General features: G+C 37.2%; 2 protein-coding genes across 3 annotated transcripts in view; one reads left to right on the top strand and one right to left on the bottom strand.

The window, feature by feature from the left end:
* LOC107686292 (C-myc promoter-binding protein-like) overlaps positions 1–11,400 on the top strand; it is a 37,771-nt gene extending 26,371 nt beyond the window's left edge. The window contains 12 exon segments of the mRNA XM_016483231.1: positions 522–644; positions 3,191–3,307; positions 3,892–4,775; positions 4,861–5,086; positions 6,488–6,579; positions 6,658–6,833; positions 6,916–7,021; positions 7,738–7,956; positions 8,094–8,211; positions 8,973–9,126; positions 9,219–9,283; positions 9,850–11,400. Coding sequence (XP_016338717.1) covers positions 522–644; positions 3,191–3,307; positions 3,892–4,775; positions 4,861–5,086; positions 6,488–6,579; positions 6,658–6,833; positions 6,916–7,021; positions 7,738–7,956; positions 8,094–8,211; positions 8,973–9,126; positions 9,219–9,283; positions 9,850–9,986 — 2,417 coding nt within the window. The 3' untranslated portion in view covers positions 9,987–11,400.
* A 157-nt stretch (positions 11,401–11,557) lies between these two features.
* LOC107686291 (sodium/potassium/calcium exchanger 1-like) lies at positions 11,558–24,452 on the bottom strand. Of its 2 annotated transcripts, XM_016483229.1 has the most exons (10): positions 24,301–24,452; positions 22,196–23,391; positions 20,199–20,261; positions 19,715–19,823; positions 17,375–17,458; positions 16,771–16,862; positions 15,704–15,967; positions 15,505–15,594; positions 15,229–15,395; positions 11,558–13,216 (listed from the first exon to the last, which is right to left on the bottom strand). In XM_016483229.1, exons 2-10 carry the CDS (start codon positions 23,231–23,233, stop codon positions 12,967–12,969), a joined length of 2,157 nt encoding a protein of 718 aa, XP_016338715.1. In that variant the 5' UTR covers positions 23,234–23,391; positions 24,301–24,452; the 3' UTR covers positions 11,558–12,966. The 2 variants fall into 2 exon arrangements, with proteins under 2 accessions (XP_016338715.1, XP_016338716.1); XM_016483230.1 differs by lacking the exon at positions 17,375–17,458.
* Positions 24,453–24,493: the final 41 nt, after the last annotated feature.

Raw genomic sequence — 24,493 nt, 5'->3', positions numbered from 1 at the left:
TATATATATATATATATATATATATACATTAGAGAGAGAGAGAGAGAGAGAGAAAGAAAGAGAGATTTTTTCCTCCGGTAAACAAAAATCTAAATATCATAAAATAAGAACTTTAAAAACCTAAACCTAATACATACTGTCTAAGCATGTACCTTGAATTAAGTTTATTTTACTTAAGTTTATTTTATTTTTTATTTTTTTTAAGGCATAAACCTAAAAACCTAATTTTGTTATATATTTTGTGTAAAATGGTAATGTATTTTTGAGAGAGATCAATTTGATCAATTCTCAGTTTGAAAGCCCTCAACAACCTTCTCATCATGCGGGTGGCTTTATTTTTCATTTTGGATCAGAAAACACACCACACACGTTTTTGATTGCTCTTTTTTGCTCTGTTGCCACTTTGAAATATGATGCAGTCTTTGGCCAGAGTGCTTTTCACGTTGCAAACTGTTGTGTTTTGAAATATGGTGCTTGTTAGTTCTCCTGCTAACTGTCTTTCATACTGTTCTTCCGAGCAGATGCCAGTGATCTCGACAGTGTTAGCCATGGCAGTCTGGACAGCTCTAACGATTCGGCGGAGCGAGTTTCCATTGATACAGACTTCACTAAAATGGATTCCAGTGATGACAGATCCAGCACAGGTACCTGGTCTGCTTTCACTCTGTCTGTGTTCTTGTTCCATCATCAGTTCTCCACTGCGCTCTCGGCGCAACAGGACGTGCTTCTCTCTCCTTCAAACTCGTCAGATTGAATCTCTTGGAGAGTCATTATTTTTCACTGTGGGAGTGAAAAGACATCTCTCCCTCTTTTTTCTCACTTTCAGTCTTTTCTGTTTTTTTAAAGCACACATTAGTATAACATATTTGGTGCAGTGAACAAAAGCATTATGCCCATTCACATGCCCCCTCAGATGATCCAAATGAATTTTAAATGCAACTTCCAAAACAAAAAAATGTATCAAATTTTATACAAAAAAAAAATACCAGGTTTAATACAATGAATGGTTTCATTATGAAATGCACTACTGTTTAAAAGTTTGGGGTTTGTACTTTTTAAAAAAGTATATATTTGACTCTCTTATGGTCAACAGGGATGCATTTATTTGATCAAAAATACAGTTTAAAACAGTCATTTCTATTTCAGTGTATTTTAAAATGTAATTTTTTCCGTGATTTAAATTTTTACTGCTCATTTTTTTTGCAGCCATTACTTTACGTATTCATTGTCACATGATCTTTCAGAAATCATTCTAATATGCTGATTTGATGCTCAAGAAACATTTCCTATTATTGTCAATGCTGAAAACAGTTATGTTGTTTAAATTTTTGTGGAAACCATGATACATTTTTTCTGGACACTTTGCTGAATAGAAAGTTGAAAAAACAGCATTTATTTAAAAAAAATAGATCTTTGGTAACATTATAAATGTCTTTACTGTCACTTTTGATCAAATTAATGCATCCTTGCTGAATAAAAATATTAATTAATTTTTGTACAAATCTTACTGACCCCAAACATTTAAAACGTAGTGTGCAACATTTTTGCAGGATCTTTAAACATCCATACATTCTTGTTACTTATATCAAAGGATACATATTTTTTGTTGTTGTATTTGTCCGTAGAATGAAAGTCAATATGGTTCAAAACAGCATTAGACCTCATTAATATTCATTACATGACCAAAAAAAATACTGTACACCTTTATATTCCACAGAAGAAGGAAAGTAATGAAAACAAATGAGCACAACTGCAGTAGGTGCCTGACACCCGTATCTGACAATATGTTAAAAGACAGAGAAGAAAGCCCCTCTCTGAAGTATTCTAATGCCAGAGTTGGGGAAAGTTACTTTTAAAAGTAATGCATTACAATATTGCTTTACTCCATAAAAAAGTAACTAATTATGTTACTTAGTTACTTTTTAGGGAAAGTAATGTGTTATGTTACTTTTGCGTTACTTTTTAAATCTGGACAGTGCTCGCTTGTTTGTTTTTAAAATAAAAAAATTCTGTTTTTGGCAAATATAAAAGCCTTTTCACACCAAAAGTGAAATGAATAAGCCTCAGGCTGAAGGGAAAGTAAATTTACATCCGTACAGTAGAATGCAGAAGAAGACATTTCAACACACTTCAGCAATAAAAAAAGACACACAAATGTTTGTCTAGAGTAATTTGTGCTTATTAGTATGGTTGAACTGGATTATCGAAGGTCAGAAGCAAAGACATTGGTTAATAGAATGGGATTAAATACATAAAGGATATTTGTGTTGTTTAACATTGAATTATTGCAGGTTTGCGTCTTATTCTGAGTTGCATTATTTTTATTCATTTTGAGGAATACTGAATCTATGTTTTTTTCTTTTTGTGAGTGAGATGAATTAATGCATATTTATATTTATTTTAGAACTACAGTAATATCTTCTGATTTCTCTCAACATGGGGACAGGAGAGCTGTCAGTCAATAAATTGGAAAAAAAAAGTAACTTGCGTTACTTATTTGAAAAAGTAACTCAGATATTCTCTTGTAAATTAAAAAGTAATGCGTTACTTTACTAGTTACTTGAAAAAGTAATCTGATTACGTAACTCGCGTTACTTGTAATGCGTTACCCCCAACACTGTCTAATGCTATAGGCAGTGATGCCCAAGGAGGAGATCTGAGAGATGTACGATTTGAGAGAAGAGACTCGCAGTTACTGAGCACTCACAGGCAGCGGTGTAGCAGGAGTCTGACTGAGGAGGCGAGAAAGGAAAGAAGGAATGACTAATGGTGTTATTTTAGCTCACCTCTGGAGGCAGTACTATGATGTGAGCTTTATGCCCCATCAGCTTTCTCAGTGTGGCTCAGAAGCAGCCACCCTGAGAGTGTCTTTCAGTGTGTTTCTGCCCTATTATGGTGTATGAGAGAGTAAATCAGTGCTCCTTTTTGATGTTATGTTATCATGCCTTATGATGTGCTAGGCTAAAATAACTTTGTTTGAAGCCGTTCTGCTAAGAGTCTTTATCCAGCTGCATCAAATCACCCAAAATCCATAAAGTAATACTGAAAGTATGCTATACAGATTTGTGAGGCATGAAAAAGGCCTTGCAAAACATCTCTCTAACATTTCTATTTTGTAAGGATGTTTTTTGTGCACACTGTTATGGTTTGCCAAGTTTTAGGAGTGTTTCTATGTATTGTTTGATTCCAGGTGGTCAGTCTGATCAGGGCTACGATTCTCTGTCTAAAGAGGAGGTGAGGTTAGGAGGAGGTGAGGAGCAGAACTCCTCTCCAGACATGAAGGAGAAGGACAGAAACTCTTGCCCATGTGAGTAACACAGAATGCTATTGTCCCTAAACATAAACAGGGTATGTTCACTATGGTGTACTACTATATTACTCGTTCTACAGAATGAGTAAAATCCAAAATAAATGTTTTCATTTAACAGTAGCCTATAATAGATGTAACATGCAGAATAGTGACAGTAAAAACAATGTAAATAAATGCTGTTTTTGTAACTTTCTATTCATCAGACAATTCTGAAAAAAACTGTATCATGGTTTCCACAAAACTATTAGCACAACTATTTTCAACATTGGTAATACTTAGAAATCATGGTCACAGTTTATTTTAAGGTCCAATTATCACTATTAACAAGCCATTAACTACAACTTTTGCCTCAATAAACTCCTAATTTGCTGCTTATTAGTAGTTAGTACCCAATGGCAATATGTTAATAATAGGCATGCTAATAAGCAACTAAGCAGTAAGCAACAAGCTAGTATTTGCACTGAACACCTCTATGCTTCCACCTAGTGGTAAAGTGTGGCACTGCAAATTATTAAACTGCTTTTTTATTTGCTTAATTTTAACAAGTGTCTCCCTGTTTTTCATCTCATTTCAATGTTCAGTGTCCCAGACTGTACTCTCAAAGAAAGAGGATTCATCTCCTATGGTTGGAATCCATCCATCTGCAACCAACGGGGAAACCAGTGATGTCTTTTCTGAAGCCCTTCCAAAGACGAAAAGGCCAAACTCCCTAGATATTTTCGGAGGAAAGCCTGTAAGGCCAAGCACTCTGGATCTAACCCCTGATAAGACAGTAGGAGAACTCTGCAATGAATCTGTTCCAACATTGATCGAAACGGAAGCAGTGGGGGGCGTCGTGAGCCCACCTAAAGTTGCTGTGGAGAGGACTGTTAGCTGCACAGTTGCCATGGAGAAGGAGCATATTGGCGTGGAGAGAAGCGTGAGCTGCAGCAGTGCTCTTGGACGAGTGGTTAAGAGGACAGGTATCGAAGCAGGGTTTGATCCTCTGTCCCTCATGGCGGCTGAGACTCAAGCCCACAGTGAGGGCGTTAATGCAGACACCCCTACCACCCGCCAAGACCTGGCTGAAGAGATTCACCACTACATGAACAACCTGAGCAGCCCGTTAAGCCAGTGGTCTCTCAGTGTGGACCTGAAAGGACGTCAGACCCCGTCCCCTCACAGCTCTCCCCGCATGTCTGCAGCACTCGGCTCCCCCAGCACTTCACAACTCCAACCTCAGCCACGAACACGACTCTTCTCCTCGCCCTCTCTCCCTCAGGGCCGCATGTGCAGGGTCAGGGAGCAGCGGCCCACCTCCCTGGCTTCCCCTTCCTCACCTACTCCCTCCTCTTTCTCCATGGACTCTCTGCTCACCCCGACCCTGGACGTGTTCAAGAGCAGCTTCCTCTCAGCTGGGAAGGGCGTCGCTGAGAAAGCCAGCCGACTGTATTCGCGACTTTCCTCCCAGACGTCTATTGCACAGGTATGTATAACGTTTTGGAACTTCTTTCTTTCTGATAATGAAAGCCTTGCTGAATCTCTTCACCTCTATTTATCATCCTCACCAGGACTCGAACTCTGACCGGGTCAGTGTGTCCTCTCTGGGGTCAGGTGACCCTGATTGCTCCTCTCTGATTGAGAGCGATTCCTGTGTAGACCCTGATGGGCTCTCTTCCCCGCAGCGCGATGCCACTCAACCGGTCACACGTCCCAAAAGGAGCCCTTACAGGAGCAACCACTGCCTAGAAAGCCCATCTGCACCACCTCGACTCTACCGCCAGTCCTCGCTCACTGGTACGTCTGCTGGATTCACTGTTCACTAATCTTCTGAAGAAACACTGTTATCTAGGCTAAATGCCAGGCACTCATGCTAATTTTTTTATGCTTTGCGTCATCCTACATTCTTATAGATATATCCAGACAACATCCTTTGTATTAATTAATATTGGAATGCTGTCAGCATTTTTTAAATACCACGGATAAAATGATTCCTTATTACCTCACAGAAATTAATGGGTGTCTTGATACAAATTGAAAATAAAATAAAAACAATTTAGCACATATAAACCATTTTCATTTTTAGATTCCAATAATGAATTTATTACATTATATTACTGTTTTATTTTGCTTTCTAAAGACTGGTTTGAAATTATGACATTTTGTTATATTGACAGTTCTAGTTTTTAATCATAATATATTGATTAATGTTTGTCTATGTAAAGTTTTATGAAAAAATATGTGTTGGAGTTTATCCATTTCATTAAAATAATAATTTACTAATTTTACTGTAATTTCAGTATAAAAATTCATTATTTAATTTTGTTATTTAATTTAAACTTGTTTTTACAATTTCATGCTTGATATTTATCTCACACACTTGTCTATGTGACACACCTGGGCTCCATAGAGTGACCCACTTTTTTTAGTTCTCGGTTTTCTAGACAGTGAATTGAGGACACGAGGTTAAAGTGAGCAAGCTTGGCAAAATGGCAAAAATTAATATTAATAAATAATGTTGATTACAAGTGGCTCCCTCTGTTCGGGTAAAACTTTGAGGTTTCTCCTGAATAACATAGGCTAAAAATAGACAGTGTGCTAGAAAATTTACCCATCAGGCTTTCCCATGAGTAATGCTCGTTATTTTCCAGTCTTTTGTTAAGATTACAATGTTGTACAATTAGAGAACCAAAGAAAGAGAAGGAGCTATGTTTAAATGCATGTGAAGGAGTGATAATTCTAATTGTGAAGAATTCTATTGTAAAAATGAACTTATTTGCCGCTTTTCCAGGCCATTATGCGTGATGCTTTGGGTGGGTGATTAAGCATGTTTTTGCATATATGGAGTGCTGTGTGTCGTTCATGAGGCTGGTCATTGTTTCTGCTCCAGCAGCTGCAGAAGTAGGCCAGTAGACAGGGCTGTGAGTGTGTCTGGCTCTGCAGTAATGGGGTCTGAGAGGGGCTCTTTAATCAGTGCTCCCCAATCACTCACATCCGCATACACGGTCTTATCCCAGACTTCTGTAGAGCCTCTCTCCACATTCAGCCCCATCAGAATTAGCATTCATAATCCCTGCGGGCAATCACCTTGAAATGTGACTTGTTTTTGGAGAAGATTGCTCTCTGATGAAAAACATCATCTCTTCAAAGCTCCTTTTGCCGCAGAGAGTGACTTTTGTTTTGTCTTTTGTCCTTCAGGTCCACCGCTGACAGTAATGAAAGCTCTGCAGACCCCAGACGCGTGTTCTGATTCCAGCCTTTCTCAGTCCATGCAAAACTGCGCTGTTGAAGTGAGTTTTTGAATGACGGTTATGCTGAAGTATTACTGTAGAAGGAAGTATTGTGGCTAATTTTGTTTGACTTTCTAGGTACGTATGTCCAGTTGTTCGCGCTGTAACACCTGTGAGAGTTTGGTGTATGATGAAGAGATCATGGCTGGTTGGACAGCTGATGACTCTAACCTCAATAGCACATGCCCCTTTTGCGGCTCTCCGTTTCTGCCTCTGCTCAATGTGGACATCAGAAACCTGGGTGACCAGGAAAGGTAATTTGATCTGCAACCACAGAATAGACATTTCTATGGAGATATTCACCATTTCTAACTGTTTTCTTTTTTGTCTTATCAGATCCCCCTCTCAAGATGCACATACTTGCCAGACAGACACCGCAGATGAACTACCACAAGTTTATGATGCCACTGGCAATCTATCCAGCAATGGCAAAAAAGACCCTGTAAGAATACATTTCTCAAACTTCACTTCTTTACATTTCATTGTTTTTCGGACTCCTATTTTGTATGCATCAGATCTTTATTAATAGTATCTATAATGATATGTAGTGCAATGTACCAATTTTTCTGGGATATCATTTGTAGATAATCTGAAACATGCAGTGATTTACATTCCAAAGCGACTTATACTTTGTAATGCAATTAACATCAAGCATGCAAAATATGCAAAGCACAAATATTTGATTGAATGCCAAATGAAAGAGTTACGTGAGCCAAAGTTTATTTATACAGCGCATTTCTCACATGCAAGTAGTTTCAGTTTAGCTTTAAATACAGTTGTTTAGACTTGCCATTTATAATAAATGATGTTTATAATGAATGCCACTAACATTTATTTTAGCTTGTTTTGTGGCTGTTTTTGTATTGCTGTTCTCTTCTGAATAGTGTTAATTTTAAAGGATTTGTTGTGAAGAGAACTGAAATACTTTTTTATGGTGTTTATAGTGTTTGTAAACATTTAATTTTATTTACCGCTATTTTACATTATTTTTTAATGTAATACATACACCGATTCAAACATTTTTTTTCTCTCAGCTATGCAATTTTCACTACATATTTTCCAGAAAATGCGGTATTATATAATATCTGATATGTCTGTGACTCAAAAGTTCGTTCAGTTGATTATGCTGGTAGTTATTTTAGTGTTTCTGGGCTGCAGGAGCCAGTTACCGTGCCCTACCTGAGTCCTCTGGTACTTTGGAAGGAACTGGAAAGCTTGCTGGAGAACGAGGGGGACCAGGCCATCTCGTCTGCAGCCATTGTGGATCATCACCCTATTGTGTTCTGGAATCTGGTGTGGTTTTTCCGTAGGCTGGACCTGGCCAGCAGCTTGCCGGGCCTCTATTTGAGCTCCAAACACTACTGCAGTGATTCTCAGGTGGGTCTCAAGAATTCTCACGTGATGTTCCTCTTCCCATTTGTGTTTGAATTAATAAATAATTGTAAATTCATAGAAGCTGTTGGTGATGCCGCTGTACTTCCCAATAAGAGCTAGAGTTTTTTTTTTTTCTGCAGCCTCTGCAAAGTTGTGCATCTGAAGACAGTAAGAATGTCTTGGTCCAGATCCTGTGGGACAATCCCAGACTGCATCAGGACCCCATCAAGCCTTGCTACTTGCTCTGGAATTCATATTGTAAGAATATGATACAAATATACTGTATATACAAAGTCATTTACACAGAGCTTTATGGCTGTAAATGTGCATGAAAGTGGTTCTTTGACAAATATTTGCAACATATTATCCTGTTTGTGCTATGGACATGAGTTATGGTCAAACCATGAGGCTTAAGCTGAAGTGTGGCATTATTTTTCTAAAGAGATCAGACTTACAATTTTTGCCTGGTGGATGAGAAAATGTGGAAAAATATCTTTTAGTCATACATTGGCGAAGGAATCAGTGACATATTTAGGTGCCAGAATATCAGAGAGTTGGTTCTTTTTACTTAGTCGTTTTACAGTATTTATATTATTTGTGTACTATAATAGCAGTTTTATATTTTAAATTCTAGTATTTTATTATATGCATCTGCCATTTTTATTAATTTGTTTATATTTATCTTTCTATTTTAGTTTTTAATTTTAGTCATTTTAGTACTTCAGCTTTATTTATTTCAATTATTTGACAGGGAAACTAATCGTTTGTTTTTTCATTTAAGCTTTTATCTAGTATTTATATTAGACATATTTATACTATTTCTTTAAGATTTATTTAAATGATTGAAAACGATTTTAATAGTTTTAGTTAACCACACAGAACACCCTAGCAACTGCATTGAAAGTTTAACAAAAACTACTAAATGTACTTAAACCCCCTGAAAACACTTGAGCAGATGCAGTAGTTTTGCTTCCGTGCACCAGCCACCTACTTCACCTTGGGTTCATGTTTTTTAATAGGTGCAAATCCTGCAGTATCTGAGGAGGAGGAGCAGGCTGTGAGCCTAGAGCTGCTGCAGAGTGTCGTGAAGAGCATCCAGAGGAACGATGTCTACCAGCCCATGAGTCAGATACTGCAGCTACTGGGCACCAGACTGGGCTTCGTCAGACAACGGTATGAGAACAAATTAAACAGAAACTGATTTAATAAACATTTTGACAAGCTAATCTTAATGACTCATTTCTATTTATTTTTCTCATATGCAGGAGCTTATATAGAGATATCCTGTTCCTATCTTTGGTGGCTTTGGGCAAGAGTAGCATAAATATTGGTGAGCTGACTGCTTTCATGATGTCTTATACTACTGTTTCGAAGTTTGGGTTAAGTAAGATTTTTTTATATACTTTTTTATACTTCAATAAAGACACATTGAACAAATTACATTGTTATTTCAAATAAATGCTGTTCTTTTGAACTTTCTATTCATCATAAGATCCTGAAAAAAATGTATCACTGTTTTCACAAAAATATTAAGCAGCATAAGTATTTTCAACATCGATAATAATGAGAAATATTTCTTGATCAGCATATTACAATGATTTCTGAAGGATCATGTGACACTGAAGACTGGAGTAATGACTGCTAAAGAATTAACATCACAGGAATAAATTACATTTTAAAATATATTAAAACAGAAAACGGTTATTTTAAATTGTAAACGTATTTCATAATATTACCGTTTTTTTATTATGCAGCCTTGATGAGCATAAGAGACTTCTTTCAAAAACATAAAAAAAAATTGTACTGACCCCAAACTTTTCAAATGTATTCTATGTTTATCAAATCACTGAACATGAGCACTAGCATCATTACTAACACCTTCATTTATTCTCACAGATGCATTTGACCGTGAATACAAAATGGCATATGACCGTTTGACGCCCAGCCAGGTCAAGATGACCCACAATTGTGACCGTCCACCCAGCGCTGGAGTCATGGAGTGCAGGAGAACCTTTGGGCTGCCCAGTCTCTGATTCACCTCCTCTCATTCATCCCTCTTTCCTCGCATCCATCACACAGGAAGGCATTTAAAGAAGGAACACTTTCATTCATGTAATCCTGAACATTCATCGTAACCAAAGCTACCTCTGGCTCCCATGAGGTCTCTTTCGACACAAGTCCTGTCTATTTATGTGACTGTTGTTCTTCATACACTTCCTGTGAATACGTCACTTTATATAGTCTGTGATCCTGTTCTTTTTCTTGCATTTGCCCCTCACTTTTGCTCTTCCACCTGCCTAGTGTCTTGACCATCAATAACCCCTTTCGGAAACTTGGGGTCACATTTGAATCGTCTAGCACCGCTCAGGTAAACTTGAGTTTAGAGGTCATCGTAGATTAGGAGCAATATCATTGTGCTCAGGTCATTCCATCGCTCCATTCATTCACGTCCAGTGAATTGTGGAGTGGATTCGGGACCAGTAGCTAAAGAACAATCAAATCGATCACGTTTAGGATGCGTAGAAGCACAATGAGCAACCCCAACAAACACAGTCCTCTTTAGGCCGTCTAGGGGCACTTGTATATTTCACATACAGAGAGACTTTGTGTACATAGTCTTATTATTTTGCATATTTGTATTATACAGTTATATTTTAAGACTGGAATTTGTTATAATTGACGTGTCTCCATTTGTAAAGACTATGCTGTTCGTAGTGTATAGGTTTCTCTTTTGAGCGTGTGCTCTTTGTCGTCCTGGTCCCGGAGACCAGTCGTATGGTGACCGTCAGTGACACTGTCGTCTTGAGGTACAGAACTGGACCAAATATAAACTCTTGACTCACAGTTTACATGGGGAGAAAAATATTTGATGAGATTTTGAACTGAGAAATGCCTTACCTTGGGGCGAAGAACAATACGGAGACAAATTTACAGCAGGGTATAAAGGGTAATATAGCGACTATAAAATAAAATGGACTGATAATGTGAATGTGGTCAACGTTTTACACTCACTTACATAATCCAGTGTTTGCCATGAAGGTACATAATTATAAAAAAAAATGTAAACATTGCTTTATATTGTGCAATGTTGCATAAAGATGGGTTTCCATTGTCGAGTTACATAAAGTACCTGAAGCATACAAGCACTTATTTACTCAGCTTGAACTCTAAACGTGGTAACTGGAACGGTTATATTTTAATATTGTTCATTTTTTTTATCATTATGTTAATGAAGATGCACTTTTGAGTCTGTGTGGCTGGGAAGAGGATTGATGACGTTTAAATGTTTAAAATGCAATGGATTATGGAAAAGGTAATTATACTCAATGACACATTAATGTTAATGCCCCAAGTAGGAAAAAAACAGATAATACTGCCCTAAACATTTTGGGATGAATTTTTTTGTTTGTTTTGTTTATTGACCTGATGCTGTGTAAAACTACAAAAAACACAATAATACACTTTACACTGCTTTTAATGTTTAGCAGGTTTTCTATCACCTGCTTTTTACGTCCATAATAGTGAAACAAACTGACCTATTTCATGGAAGCTCATTTAAAGCGGTTAATGTGTAAGGTGATTCGTTTTGTTTGTTCGTTTTTTAACAAATCATTTTGTTAGGACAATGTGCTTTACATATCACTCCTTTTGTTACTTCTATTTATATTTGTATATATCATTTTGTCAGATCTGAGCCAGGTCTATAAAATTGTTTAGAACTGTAAATAAACACTTAAATCGACTCCAGTGTGTTTGTGTTGGTGTCTCTGGTTTGTTCGATGAAATAGAGGGAGAAAAAAGTCGCATTTGAAACCCCATTTAATTTTGCTCTGAACCAACAAATGAATATTTACAATGAGCAACTCTCGAGAGAAATCAACACAATGTGCGACATTCAAAAAAGAACAATCTTTGCCTCTATTCAGTAGTGAATTCAAACAGCAGTGTGATATTTGTATGGAAATTCACAATTGTTTTTTATCAGAATCATACTGATTACATTAGACTTTGTAAAGAAGTATTGTTATATGCTTGAGATTCTACTTTTATGATGGAAAAAGGTCATATCTTACATACAGCACAGGATCTGCAATTAGAACGCTTGCTAATGACATTTTTCCATGTTACAAAAATAATTCCATTGCAGAATGATTAAATTACATCATTTAAAATAAGCTCACAATTTCTCCCAATGTAGTCCCATAGCTATCTGAAAACCCACAACATCAAAAAATACAATCACAATATAAAATGAATCAAAAACAATTTGGAAACATTTTCTTTGTTATGCAGTTTTTCATCATTGGAAAAAATTAAAGCAACACTGACTTCTCATAAGGTTATAATCTTTGCGATTTTAAATGTCGTAGACAAATATGTTTTGCATGTGTGTCTTGGTATCATCCCAATAAACCTAAATGGTTAAATTGCACCACAAATCATTAAGTGAGAGTTTGAGAAAAAAAAAAAAATACAATTTTACATATTTATTACTCTGTGGTCCTGTCCCAAATGGCACACTGGATGTGACCTTTGATTATGCAATCATAATCATATTGTGTTTGCCAAGTCCACAGGGCAGTAGGGTGTCTTATTTGTCATTTTACGGTTCAAAAGGGTGTTCAAGAGTGCCTCTGTATGTGGTCTCAATGTGCCCTTTTGCAAAGCCCACATTGGTGGGCCAACACAGCAGTCTACACTCAACAATCCATATGGCATTACATCACCAAAGTGTGGATAACACAAATGGTGACCATTTGGGACAGGGCCCGTTACTCTTCTGTCAATACTGCAGTCACTTTAATGTAACAAGCCAAAAGTGGTGACCAAAAAAAAACTCAAGTGTCTGTAACAGTTAACATAGTTTGGAAATGATGGCCAGTTATTGCATCCCTTTACAAAAGATCTTGCGAAATACAGAATAAGTCAACAGTGAGTCCAGAGATGCTTTAAATATGTGTGAAGTTACAGTTCAGAACGTTTCAAATGACAGGACTGTATCCACAGGTTTGCTCAGATGGACACGTGACATATAATGATTCGATCCTCTAGCATGACACTGAGCACCAGGAACACAAAGTAGAGCATGAACATGATGAATCCCAACACTTTATTCATCCTCCACTTACAGGCAGCAATGGAGATAATGACGAAGAGGAGCATGAGGAAGAGCAGCACAATGGCACAGAACAGCCCATTACTGCTCACGGGCACCGGCGCCAGTGAATGGCAGAATGAGAAAATCAGCCAGGGCACCGGCAGCCTGTAACAGTGAGGGGGATATTATATTAAGATATACAAAATGAAAATAAGTGATTAGGCATTCATTCATACCAATGGGATGATTGCGAGTGTGATATTTCTAAACAAACAACAGCTTAAAAAGTTATTATTCAGTAACAGTTTAGATGCACATCTAAGTTCACAGATGCATATATAACAACAGAGTCTGGGCTAAATCTGGATTACATTCTGGCATAGTTTTTTTCATTTTAGATGTACGATGGATTCTGCCAGTTAAAACACAAATCAGGCTTGTGTATTTATAACATCAATTACTACATTCTTTTTTCAGAAATTGAAGTAAACTTTAAATGTTATTGTGTGTTTGTACTTTTCATATTTTTGAGAACTTGAGAGCTTCCAGTAGGTTATTTTACAGAGCTGTCAACACTGATCCGGCCACCTGCAATCAGCTGACGAACATCCTATTCCTATATAATACTAGGCTATATATCAATATTCTTATGAAATATTAGATATTATTATGAAAATCTGGCCAATTACTACTCCCATTATTACACTTCTTTTTTCAACATGCTGTCTCAACAGCACTTTAATATGCAAATTAGATTGTGTATAGATAACATTGTGCTGGGAAAACCAGTTTATGGAATTTTTAAACATATTGCATAAAGCAAAATGGTATATCAAATTATTTTGTTATATATTTTATAACATAGTTGAGAACCATCCTTAAAACAAAGTTTAGTATTAAAAAAATCCTGAAACCTAAAAATTCCCATTGTTTTCCCATTGTTTTTGCCTTTTCATGTCTATTCTTGTCATTTTATTTTTAGAAAAACTGAGTCCTGGTGTCCTCTACAGAGGACATAGCATAACATATGAATAAAATATTTTTCGAAAATGTTATTTTACCATTTTGTTCTTATGCTCTAAACAATGTAATGACATGAAAAAAATACTAAATTCACAAAGCTTTTTATTTCTGGTTCTCAGGAGGATATGTTAGGCTATTAAATTGTAGGCTATATATATAAAATTATTTTATTTAGGCCTACAAGTTTCGTGTTTGTGTTTTTCCTGTTTTATTCGTTGCATCTGAAAATTACTTCACCTAACTACAATAGTAGTCTACATAATTTAAATCACACACACACACACACACTTTGTGCACCCTGGTGCTGACTGATAGAGGCATTTAAATTTTGACAGCCTAAACACAGACTTTAGTCACAATGACTGTAAACAATTAATTAACGAAATGTACTGTATCCTAACTGCATGAGCTTAATCAAACTTGTCATCATTATTTTTTACCAAAAAATAACTGGGGGACCCCCCTACGTCTATTTTTTTTAAATCTGTGCTTCTCATCCATTCTGCGCTGTCTATGGGTAGTGCAGCTTCACCATACAGATTTAACTACGCACACAGCTAAATAAAACAGGCTGGGTGCTGATTAAAATTTCTGAAATAAATATTTCTGCGAAATGCGTTAGGTTGCACAGAAGAAAACCCAATCTAGGACCCACCCAGTACAGCAACAGAGGACTATTGTTTTGTTGAACAAACTGAGGATGTCACGGGCTCAGATTTAGTTGACCAATCGTCAGAAAGGGGCATGTCATGACCGCCCACAAGGGGAAAACAAATTTTGAAGTCGTTTATCCGTTTTCAACCCGTGAACCAAAAAACGAAAATCGAGCCAAAATCAAAAAAACGACAGTTTTCTTGTTTCTGCTTATTTCATTTCAAATTGAAAAACAAACTATCAAAACGTACACGGACCGAGACTCTTGTCGCCACCTACTGGTGAAACTATGTAATCTGCAGAAAAATGGTGAAAAATCCCTACCACTACACAAACTGAAATTCCATCTGAAACATCAAACGCTAACCTGTGGTGTGAACACAAACCAGTCAACACAAAGAGCCAGTGTTCAGCCAATCACATTTGACAAAAACTGTGCCTATCATTTCCAGCTATCAAACACCTGATTTATAGAATATTTAAAGTTTCCATTGTCTTACCCCATGGTGATGTCAAATATGTTGCTGCCTACAGAGCTTGAGACAGCCATGTCTCCCAAGCCTTTTCGAGCCACAATCACGCTGGTGATGAGATCAGGAATGGATGTTCCTGCAGCCAGAATGGTAAGACCCATGATTTCCTCAGAGATGCCAATGGTCTCACCCACCTAGTAGAGAAAATCTTGATGAATGGTTGCTTGTTTTGATATTTTATTTTCTAATGCAATGACATTTAAGTGTGGCTTAAGTGCCACAAATATTGGTTTCTACACTGACCTGATGTGCCCACCACACCATAAGATAGGAAAATATAGCAATCCATACTATTGAGCCAAGGAAAGTGATGACAAAGAACTTCTTGGATGCCTGTAAGCACAATATACAGTAATGTACATGTCAGTTCTATCAAATTGTGTAGAAGTGAAATAGATATATATAAAACAATGCTAATGTGATGTTTTGTTTTGGTTCTCACAGGGTTTCTGACGTCTGGAACTGTCAGCCAAAGTGGAAAGACAATGGGCAACAGAAACAAATATGTGGCCTGTTTACGTCTGGTGTCTGGCCACTCTAAGGACAGAGGTTCATCATTTTCTCCTTCCTCCCCAGCCTCATCCTCATTTTCATCATCATCATCACTGTCTTCATCGCTGTCTTCATCACTGTCATCTTCATCATCCCCTGAATCATCTGAACCTCCTGGCTTCTCTGAACCTCCTCCTGCTGCAGTGTCTCCTTCCTTAAGACAAAGTAAGAAAGAGACTGGTAAAAACATAATATCCACACAGAAAAAAAAAACAATTAGGAGAACTAACTTAAAGCAACAGTTCACCCAAAAGTGAAAGTTTTATCATCATTTACTCACATTCAGTTTGTCCCAAACCAATATGAATTTCTTTATTCTTTGGAACACAAGACGGCTTGCTCGTTTCCATGCAGTTATAATAATAAATAGAGAGGGCTTCAAAAAGTATGCAAAAGCACAATAAAAGTATAATAAAAGCAGCTGTAGCTTCATTGAATAATCTTTGTCTCTACTGAGATGTTAACCTGAAAACTGCTATGATTGAGTCAGTGATCTGAACTTAAGAAGTTGATCAGTCCGAACTGTGAATGAATCATTCAAACCAGGTTTGTAACCTGAATGAACTGGTTGATTTGAAAAATCTGACTTAAAGAATGATTAGGTCATGAAACAGACATAGTTAATGCATCATGAAAAATAACACCTTAAATTTATGGTGCTTGTCTGTCCTTTTTTTAAGCTTGAAACCTCCAGCTTTCCTTCACTGTAATGAACGTTCTTCAAACATTTGCTTTTGAGTTCCATAAAAGAAAGGATGTCATGACGTGAGGGTGATTAAATGACTTTTCATTCCTGGGTGTATTATTTCTTACATATGAATCACATACTATGTTTGATAGATCATCTCTGTCTGCTTTGCAACAAGGTAAAGAATTGATGAGCTCATTAAAAGCACACAAGTGTCTCAGATCTCCTCCTTCTTCTTCCCAACTTTTTTCAAGATGCAATAGGCCCACCTTTTGTGCCTCAGGCTTTTGACTAGCGTCTTCTTCCTTGGCTCCTGGAGCTGCGTCTTTGGAATCCTTGGACTGTTCCGTCTGATCGTCACCTTATTTAAACCACAATAATAAAATATCAGTCAAGCTTGCAATTACTTCCTAAATGTTGCAATACTACAAGCTCCTCTCAGATGTGGAGTGAAGATTTCTTCAGTAGGAGTGAGTAATGTTGCTATATCGCTTGGCGGCAATTTCAAACACAGCAGTTGCGGCACAAGATAATCCGCACTGATTCCAAGCCACTCATGCTTAATTCATGAGATGGAGCTTGGTCATTATGCCAGGTAATGTGTAAAGCAGCTCTCAAGTAGAAACAAAAGGTGGAAATACGGAATGCAGGATGCTGTGTAGAGGGCAAAACGGGCAAAACTCCTGGCAGCTTGCCCTCTCTTTGTACCTTTCATCCAGCACACAGCTGGTGCGTTACTGCTTGTGGAAATGCAACATTAATAACCATTTTGAATATGCAACAGAGCTCATCTGTGAGGTAGGACAATATACCGACCTGTCTACAAAGCTCTGTGCAATCATAATAGAACAGACTAAGATTATAAAATCTCACCTTCACCAGATTTTTCCTTCTTTTTGTTCTCTACTTTCCCCCGGGCCATGTCGTTCAAAATCTGAGCCTTGTCTTTAAATTTCACTGCAAACCAGGAAAGGAAGAATATAGCTTGAATGTAGACTTTGACTGACACTGTCAGGGTCAACAATGGCAGTACCACAAATGACAGAAGCCCTCATTTCACAGACGTAAAACAAAATGTCATTTCCTCACATCTCACAGGCTACTACAACGCGGCGTCACATCACAAGAATAACATCACAAACACCAAGCCCCTTACCTTTACATTCCAAAGAGCTTCTAGCCTTTGCACCTCCATTAAACACTGACTCTAATGAGTAAAATAGATTCATATACAACAAATACCATGGTGAGTGTCATAAATACAACTCCTAATGCCCTGCAAACTACTCATTACTGCACTGACTTGGAGTTTAAAAAAAATGTATTTGTTTAAAAACATTTTTGGACAGGTCAAGGTATAAATGCATAAGGGTGAACCTCATGTGAAGAAATGCTTGGGGTATCAAGCCTGATTTCTTAGATTATGACATTATTTCAAAAAGCTTTTCTATCAAAAACCTAAAAAATCCTAATTGTTCCAAACTTTTGAAATTTGACTCAAACTTTAGCTTTATATCATATTATATTTTGCATTACGTAATTAAATTTGGGAGGTGGGGTTTTTAATTGTAAAGGAAATAATGAAAACAAAAATGGATCTAATGGATCTAATCAATAGGCTTCTAATCAATAGGCTTAATTTCTTTCAAAAATATTTTCTATTAATTTTGGGGTGAAAGACTGATAAGCAGAGTATACAGAGCATTTTAAGGCAATACAATTGAGGTCCTAAAGTTGTTAAGTGCTTGTCAGTGATTTATCAGCCAAAATGTAGATATGTTCAAATGAATCTTTACATTTATCTCATTGACTAAGGCTTGCAAATGAGCAGGGACCCCATCACCATAACAGGATTGAGCTGCTGGAGCCTGGCTCTCATCCAGCCTTTATGAGCTCAATCAAAAGCAGCTTAATGATGGAGCAGCACAGTGCTGGGAGGTTTTTGTGAGGACCCTGAGAGCGCAGGTGCTGCACAGCCTCTTGAGGACAGGCTGAAGGTCAAGGGGACCAACCCAAACCACTAACCACAGACCTCCAGAGCACCAGGGCTTCTGCTTTACACGTATGCATGCCAGCCATCAAGGAGCCATGCAAGGTAATCGTACGATATCATACCTTCAGTGCACATAGTATTTATGTAATTAGATTCAAGCTTATGATGATGTTTCTGTAGCTTATAATAGGAACCGACATTTCTGATGACATTTTTGTGATGCTAAAATAACAGTGTTTCTGCACATAATACCATCTTGTTTGAGAGCCCATGTGCAATGAGGTTATAATATAGTGTATGTTTAAATGGTGACATACACACTGATGTGACTTGACAAAATGTCATAGAGCCACTGCGGTGGGCCTTCTCTCACTACTATGAATCACTCTCCACTCCATAGACTGAGAAAGAGCTATTTATCTTCTTAGTATCAATCTGGACTTAGTGCTGTCATCATATGGAACACGCTTTGCTAATCCATTTGTACTGGGAGAAGGACAAAGAGACTCTCCTGCTCTCCACTTCTGAATGTCTTACAGCGCTTGCCTGAGGGAATACAGGCCTATTGTATGATTGGTATTTTGATCTTTATACAATATTGATATACAAAAACAGTTCAGAAGGTGTAACCATAAAACATCTAAAGCAAAAATTGCATCTACCCTATACCTCTAGTAAACCAGTAGTTTAAATCAGCCACTTTGTATAAACAACAGTCAGTAAACATCATAAAATGGCAGAATTTGAGTCTTCAAATAATAAAAAAGCACTACATACTTAGCATATACCTTTCCTGCTTATTTAATATTAAGATTTACTAATAAACTAATTAACCTTGTGATACAGCTTTCACAAACATATCTGAAAATGATTGTTCACCCAAAAATGTAAATTCTGACATCATCTCGCCATCTTTCATTCCAAAACTGACTTTCTTTCTTCTTTGGAACATAGGAGATAAAATACTTTTTTTATGTCCATACAATGGATGCATGTTGTTTGGTTCCCAACGTTCTTCAAAATATCTTCTTTTGTGTCCCACAGAAGAACGAAAGTCATACAGGTTTGGAACGACATGAGGGTGAGTAAATGATGACAGAATTGTCATTTCTTGGTGGACTATCCCTTTAAACCACCAGAATTGAAATTTGTAACGGCTTCGTGCAATGCTTACTTAATGAGCTATCATTATGAGGGTTCAAGCACTGAAGGGCTCTTACCCTCTCCAAGAGGATCCAGTGTGTGAATCATCAGCTGAAAGATGGTGTTCCTCATAGTGCTGTTGTGCAGAGAGGCAGAACTGCCCCCGCGCTGCAGTATGGGCTTCAACTACACAAGAGAGGATAAATATTCTGACAAATGCTCACACTAAATGATCATGTTGAAAGAATTCATATCTGAACCTGCAAATTATGTGGACTTTATGGAGAATAAATGTCATATATATGTTGTTTATTTCATATGTTAATTCAATTAATAATCCCATATTCATATGACAGGAATATTCTATATTCAATTGAACATTGCTCTGTCCAGGTCGACACATTAACATTGGCTCAACCAGTTATGTGATCTCTTTGGAAACAGTCATTGTTTTGTGACTATAGTAATGCATAGATTACACCTTTTTCCTTTAAGAGTTATCAGCGATCACATATTTTGAATTATTAGTATTTGTTCATATATTTCCATATTTTTGATTACCTTTAATCTATTCTTGTCTTCTGGTTCAGGCGGCCTGTTCTCGTCACCTGAGGTCCCATTGTCCTGTGTGCAATAACAGTTTGAAACATTACAGAGGATGCAAGGCACTGATTTAACCTTTGACCTTCGCCTCTCATTCTACTGTTGAATGAGAATAAAGGTGACAACTGTTACAAACTTGACAAAGGATTCATCCACGTACCCTCATAGACTGAAAGGAGTGTATTTAAAATGTATGTATTTACTTGAAATTACAATATATATTTTTTTATTCTAAATGGAAGAATACCTGTAACATAAGATTATGTAACAAAACATACCAGTATTATTTTAGCATTATTTATATACTATTATAGTATTTATTAATATTTTGAATTAACTTTTTATATTTCCAGTCCTCATTTTCATTTTACTTTAGGTTTTAGTGATTTTGTTATGTCTTTTGTCACTTTTCTTAATATTTCTAATTAGCGTTAATTTATTATTGTTTCAGATTATGTTTTAGTTATTTTAGTACTTCGACACTTATTTTATTTCAATTACTTGCCAAGGCAACATTTCTAATTTCTCTTTATGTTTTTTAAGTTTAAGTTTTCCATCTAATATTTACATTTTATTTTGTTTCTGCTTTATTTCAATTAACGGAAATGATTTTTATAGCTTTAGTTTTAGTTAACATTTACAACACTGTAACATTTTTGTTACTATTGTATTTGTTATCTGTGATAAATTCAATCCAGTGGGTTTAGTTTGACAGAGATCTAGGTCCTCTGGGTCTAGTAAACCTTCTTACACTATATAAGCTTCAATCACACTTAGCAGATTTGAACACTCTATATGTTACACAGTTTGTAAATCACAGCAGACCCTCAAAGGATTAAGTGAACGTCTTTAGATCAGAGTGTCATTGTTTTACCAGTCCAGAGGGTCTCTTCCAGATATTAGATTCAATTATTATAATTTTGATCATATAGATGATTAATAATATGCTGTCCATTTATTAACAGACCTTTTTCCAGTATGAGACATATTTACTATAATCAATAGACTGTCACTGCAGTTTAAAGTCTCCCTCTCAGGTAGAGTGTGAACACAGAGATGTTATGACAGATTATCAAGTGTTGATCTCTCTAAACCCCTCTCTCACCACAGGCTCTAAACTGAGGGATGTTCAGGATGAAGAAAGGAACTTGTGAAAATGACCACACAGTTTTATTATGTGACGGGATAGTGTCACTAATACAGATGGGGCTGTCACAGTGAGCCAAATGCACCTGCTCCAAATACCTCGCTTGCTACAAGACAACTAATTAACGATATCTGGCCCCAGCAGACACAAGAGATCCTTTTCATTTCTGTTTATCAAAGGAAAACGCAACCCATGCGTATCTGCTCAATGAATAAACATAAGTGACTCACATTCACATTCACCTGAGTGGGATGCTATTATAGCTCTGTTATCACAGATCTGAGCAGATATTATAGCAGAATAAATGTTCCTCATCGCTAGAAGGCTTACCTGCAGAAACTGTCAACAAATTGCTAAGTGCTATCATGCAATCCATGTTCTTGAAATTGTGCATCATAGCACTAATAATGCACAAGGTTGTGGGTTCGAATCCCAGTACTAATCAAATGTATTTATTAAATACACAATTGGTCACTCTGAATAAAAGTATATGTTTAGTGAATAAATGTAAATAATATGATGCTATTTTTTGTACAATTTATTAATACAATTAATACACCTATTTATAAATACACTTGAATACACCTCTTCTATGATGAATATATTTTTAATTTCTGTATTAAGAATCATTTTGAGTCAATTTCAGGCTAATACAACTGTATAATGGCATAAACTTTTATTATTTATTAATTTTAAAAATCTGATAATTTGGCCCTTTTATAACAAGTTTAGTTTAGGTTGTGAAATGTGATGTGATTCACCAAAAAACTCCTATGTGAATATTAAAGGAAAAAATAATGAGGCGTACCTTCTCAGGCTCTTCGACCTCGATAACTTTGACTATGTTCTTGTGTTTCCTGAGTTGAGACTTAAAGGCTTGCTCTATCTGAACATTGTACTTCATGAAGACAACATAGGTAGCATAACTGCACACCAGCATCATACTCTCCCACCACATAATGGTATTGTCCAAGAAGAAGATGATGAGCATGATGAGATCGATGATATAGAACGACACATCCCGAAAAAGAGGCCACCAGGTGAGGTGAAGCATCTCCCGGGAAAACAGCGCACACATTCCGATCACAAATAGGATGTTGAAGACAGCCGAGCCAACGATGGTTCCAATGCCCACATTGCTATGAGAAATGAAGACTCCAATCAAGGAAGTGAAGAGTTCGGGAGCAGACCCTCCAGCGGCCATGAACGTTGCCCCGGCCACATCATCTGAGATCTCCAGTTTGTCTGTTATAACCCCCAACGTAGGAACGAAAAACTCATCGCAGACGATGGCCAAAGAAGCAAACATGTATACCATTCCAAAGATGTGAAGAACGACCCAGCCATTGCGTCGATCCTCAATGGAGAAGATGTCCTCCGGGTACTCGCCCTTCGTGTGTGGTGCCTCTCCAGGTCTGGACGCTGTAGTGTTGGGCACTACAGTGGTTGTATCGGTTGCTGGTGTAGGAACTGGGGTGGGTTTTGGAAGGTCTGGATCCACATAGATGCAATGGATGATTGTCCTGTTTGTGGTTGTTGTAGGTGTCTCTGTTCTAGATATTGTTGGGATGGGTACATTTGTAGCTGGTTCTGACGACTGGACCCCACCTGTGTGGTTGGAGCTCTTTGGCTCAGCAGTGGTCAAATTAGTCAAAAGCACTGTTATCTCTGACCCTCCAGAGCCAAGTTCAGAGCCATCCTCAGGTTCTCCTGCTGTCTGGGGCTCAGACCAGGGTTCTGGTAGTCTGGCTCTGATAGTGAGTTGATATAAAGAGCAAAGGAAAACCCCAGACAGAAGAAATATAATCCGGCTAAGGTGAAGTCTCTTTCTTCGAGTCAGGAACATTTTCTAGTATGCTTCCTAAAGGGCACCAAGTTGTTTTTTAGGGCAATGACACCCAGAACATCCCGAATTTCCCCCCCAAAAGATGCAGGGATATGCAGCACTCACTTTCAGACTGTTTCATCTCATTTTCTCTGTGGTGCGGGTTTCCTCTCACAGACCTTACAGTGGATAAAAGGAGGAATACTGAGTGCAACAGTTGTATAGGAAACACTGAATGCAGGATCAGCAGATTACAGTGGCCATTACACTCCTAAGATTGTTCATCTAACCAACACACTGCATTGGATTAAATTAAAACAAAAATGAAATAATAGTTTAACAACTCTAGCTTCTTGTTAATTACATTGTTAGAAGCATGTGAACAGATTAAAATACGGATCCAACATATTACCATGGTCAGAAATAAAGAAAAACCTGAGCGTGGGGCAAAATGCCACTTAAAGTAAAGAAATGCGCCTAATCATCAGTTATTCAACCTTTTATACATTTCATTCACATCTATCTATCCATCTGTCTATCTGTCTGTCTATCTATCTATCTATCTATCTATCTATCTATCTATCTATCATCTATCTATCTATCTATAATTCACATAAATTAATAGCACACCATGTGTTATGTAGCCTAGGAAAAACGCCATAATAAACAATAAAGGTGCCCCTGTTTCAAGAGATATTGTCCCTTAATAAAAACAACAACTTTTGACACTGCTTCTGAATGAATAAATGATTAAGAAAAGCATTTCTTGAAGAATTTCTATCATTTAAGTCTAAACGAACATAGCATGGAAAATATCCGTCTCATTTCTATTCAAGTTTTTTGTCAAGCCTATACATATATTACTAATAACATTGTGTCATTATAAGAAGCTCCGCAAAAACAATGAAAATGACGTATTTTGTAACACAGTGGCATAACCAATAAAATGTAAAGTGTGACCAACTGTTTGGTGGCGGCAGGTATTTCTATATCGGCCATAAATGAACCATATTAACAAAGAAATGTATATTAAAACTTGCTTTGCTCTCATGCAAGAAATAATCCAGAACACGCCAAATAAAACCTACCGGTTGAAAGACGACGCTCGCGGCGGTGCGTGGAGCGCTGCTGTCTCACAGCTGGGCTGCAGGGAAAGGCACGGATGCTGGGAGCGCTGCTTAGGTCAAGCAGGACGCACCGCAGGACAGCTCTTCAGCGTGGATCAGCACAATACCTAATGCCTGAAGTCTTTTAAGAGGATTAGATGTACTTTCTCCTCAC

Source organism: Sinocyclocheilus anshuiensis, unplaced genomic scaffold (genome assembly GCF_001515605.1).
Source record: "Sinocyclocheilus anshuiensis isolate Anshui unplaced genomic scaffold, SAMN03320099.WGS_v1.1 scaffold481, whole genome shotgun sequence".
Lineage (NCBI taxonomy): Eukaryota > Metazoa > Chordata > Actinopteri > Cypriniformes > Cyprinidae > Sinocyclocheilus > Sinocyclocheilus anshuiensis.
This window is presented reverse-complemented; position numbering and strand designations above follow the sequence as displayed.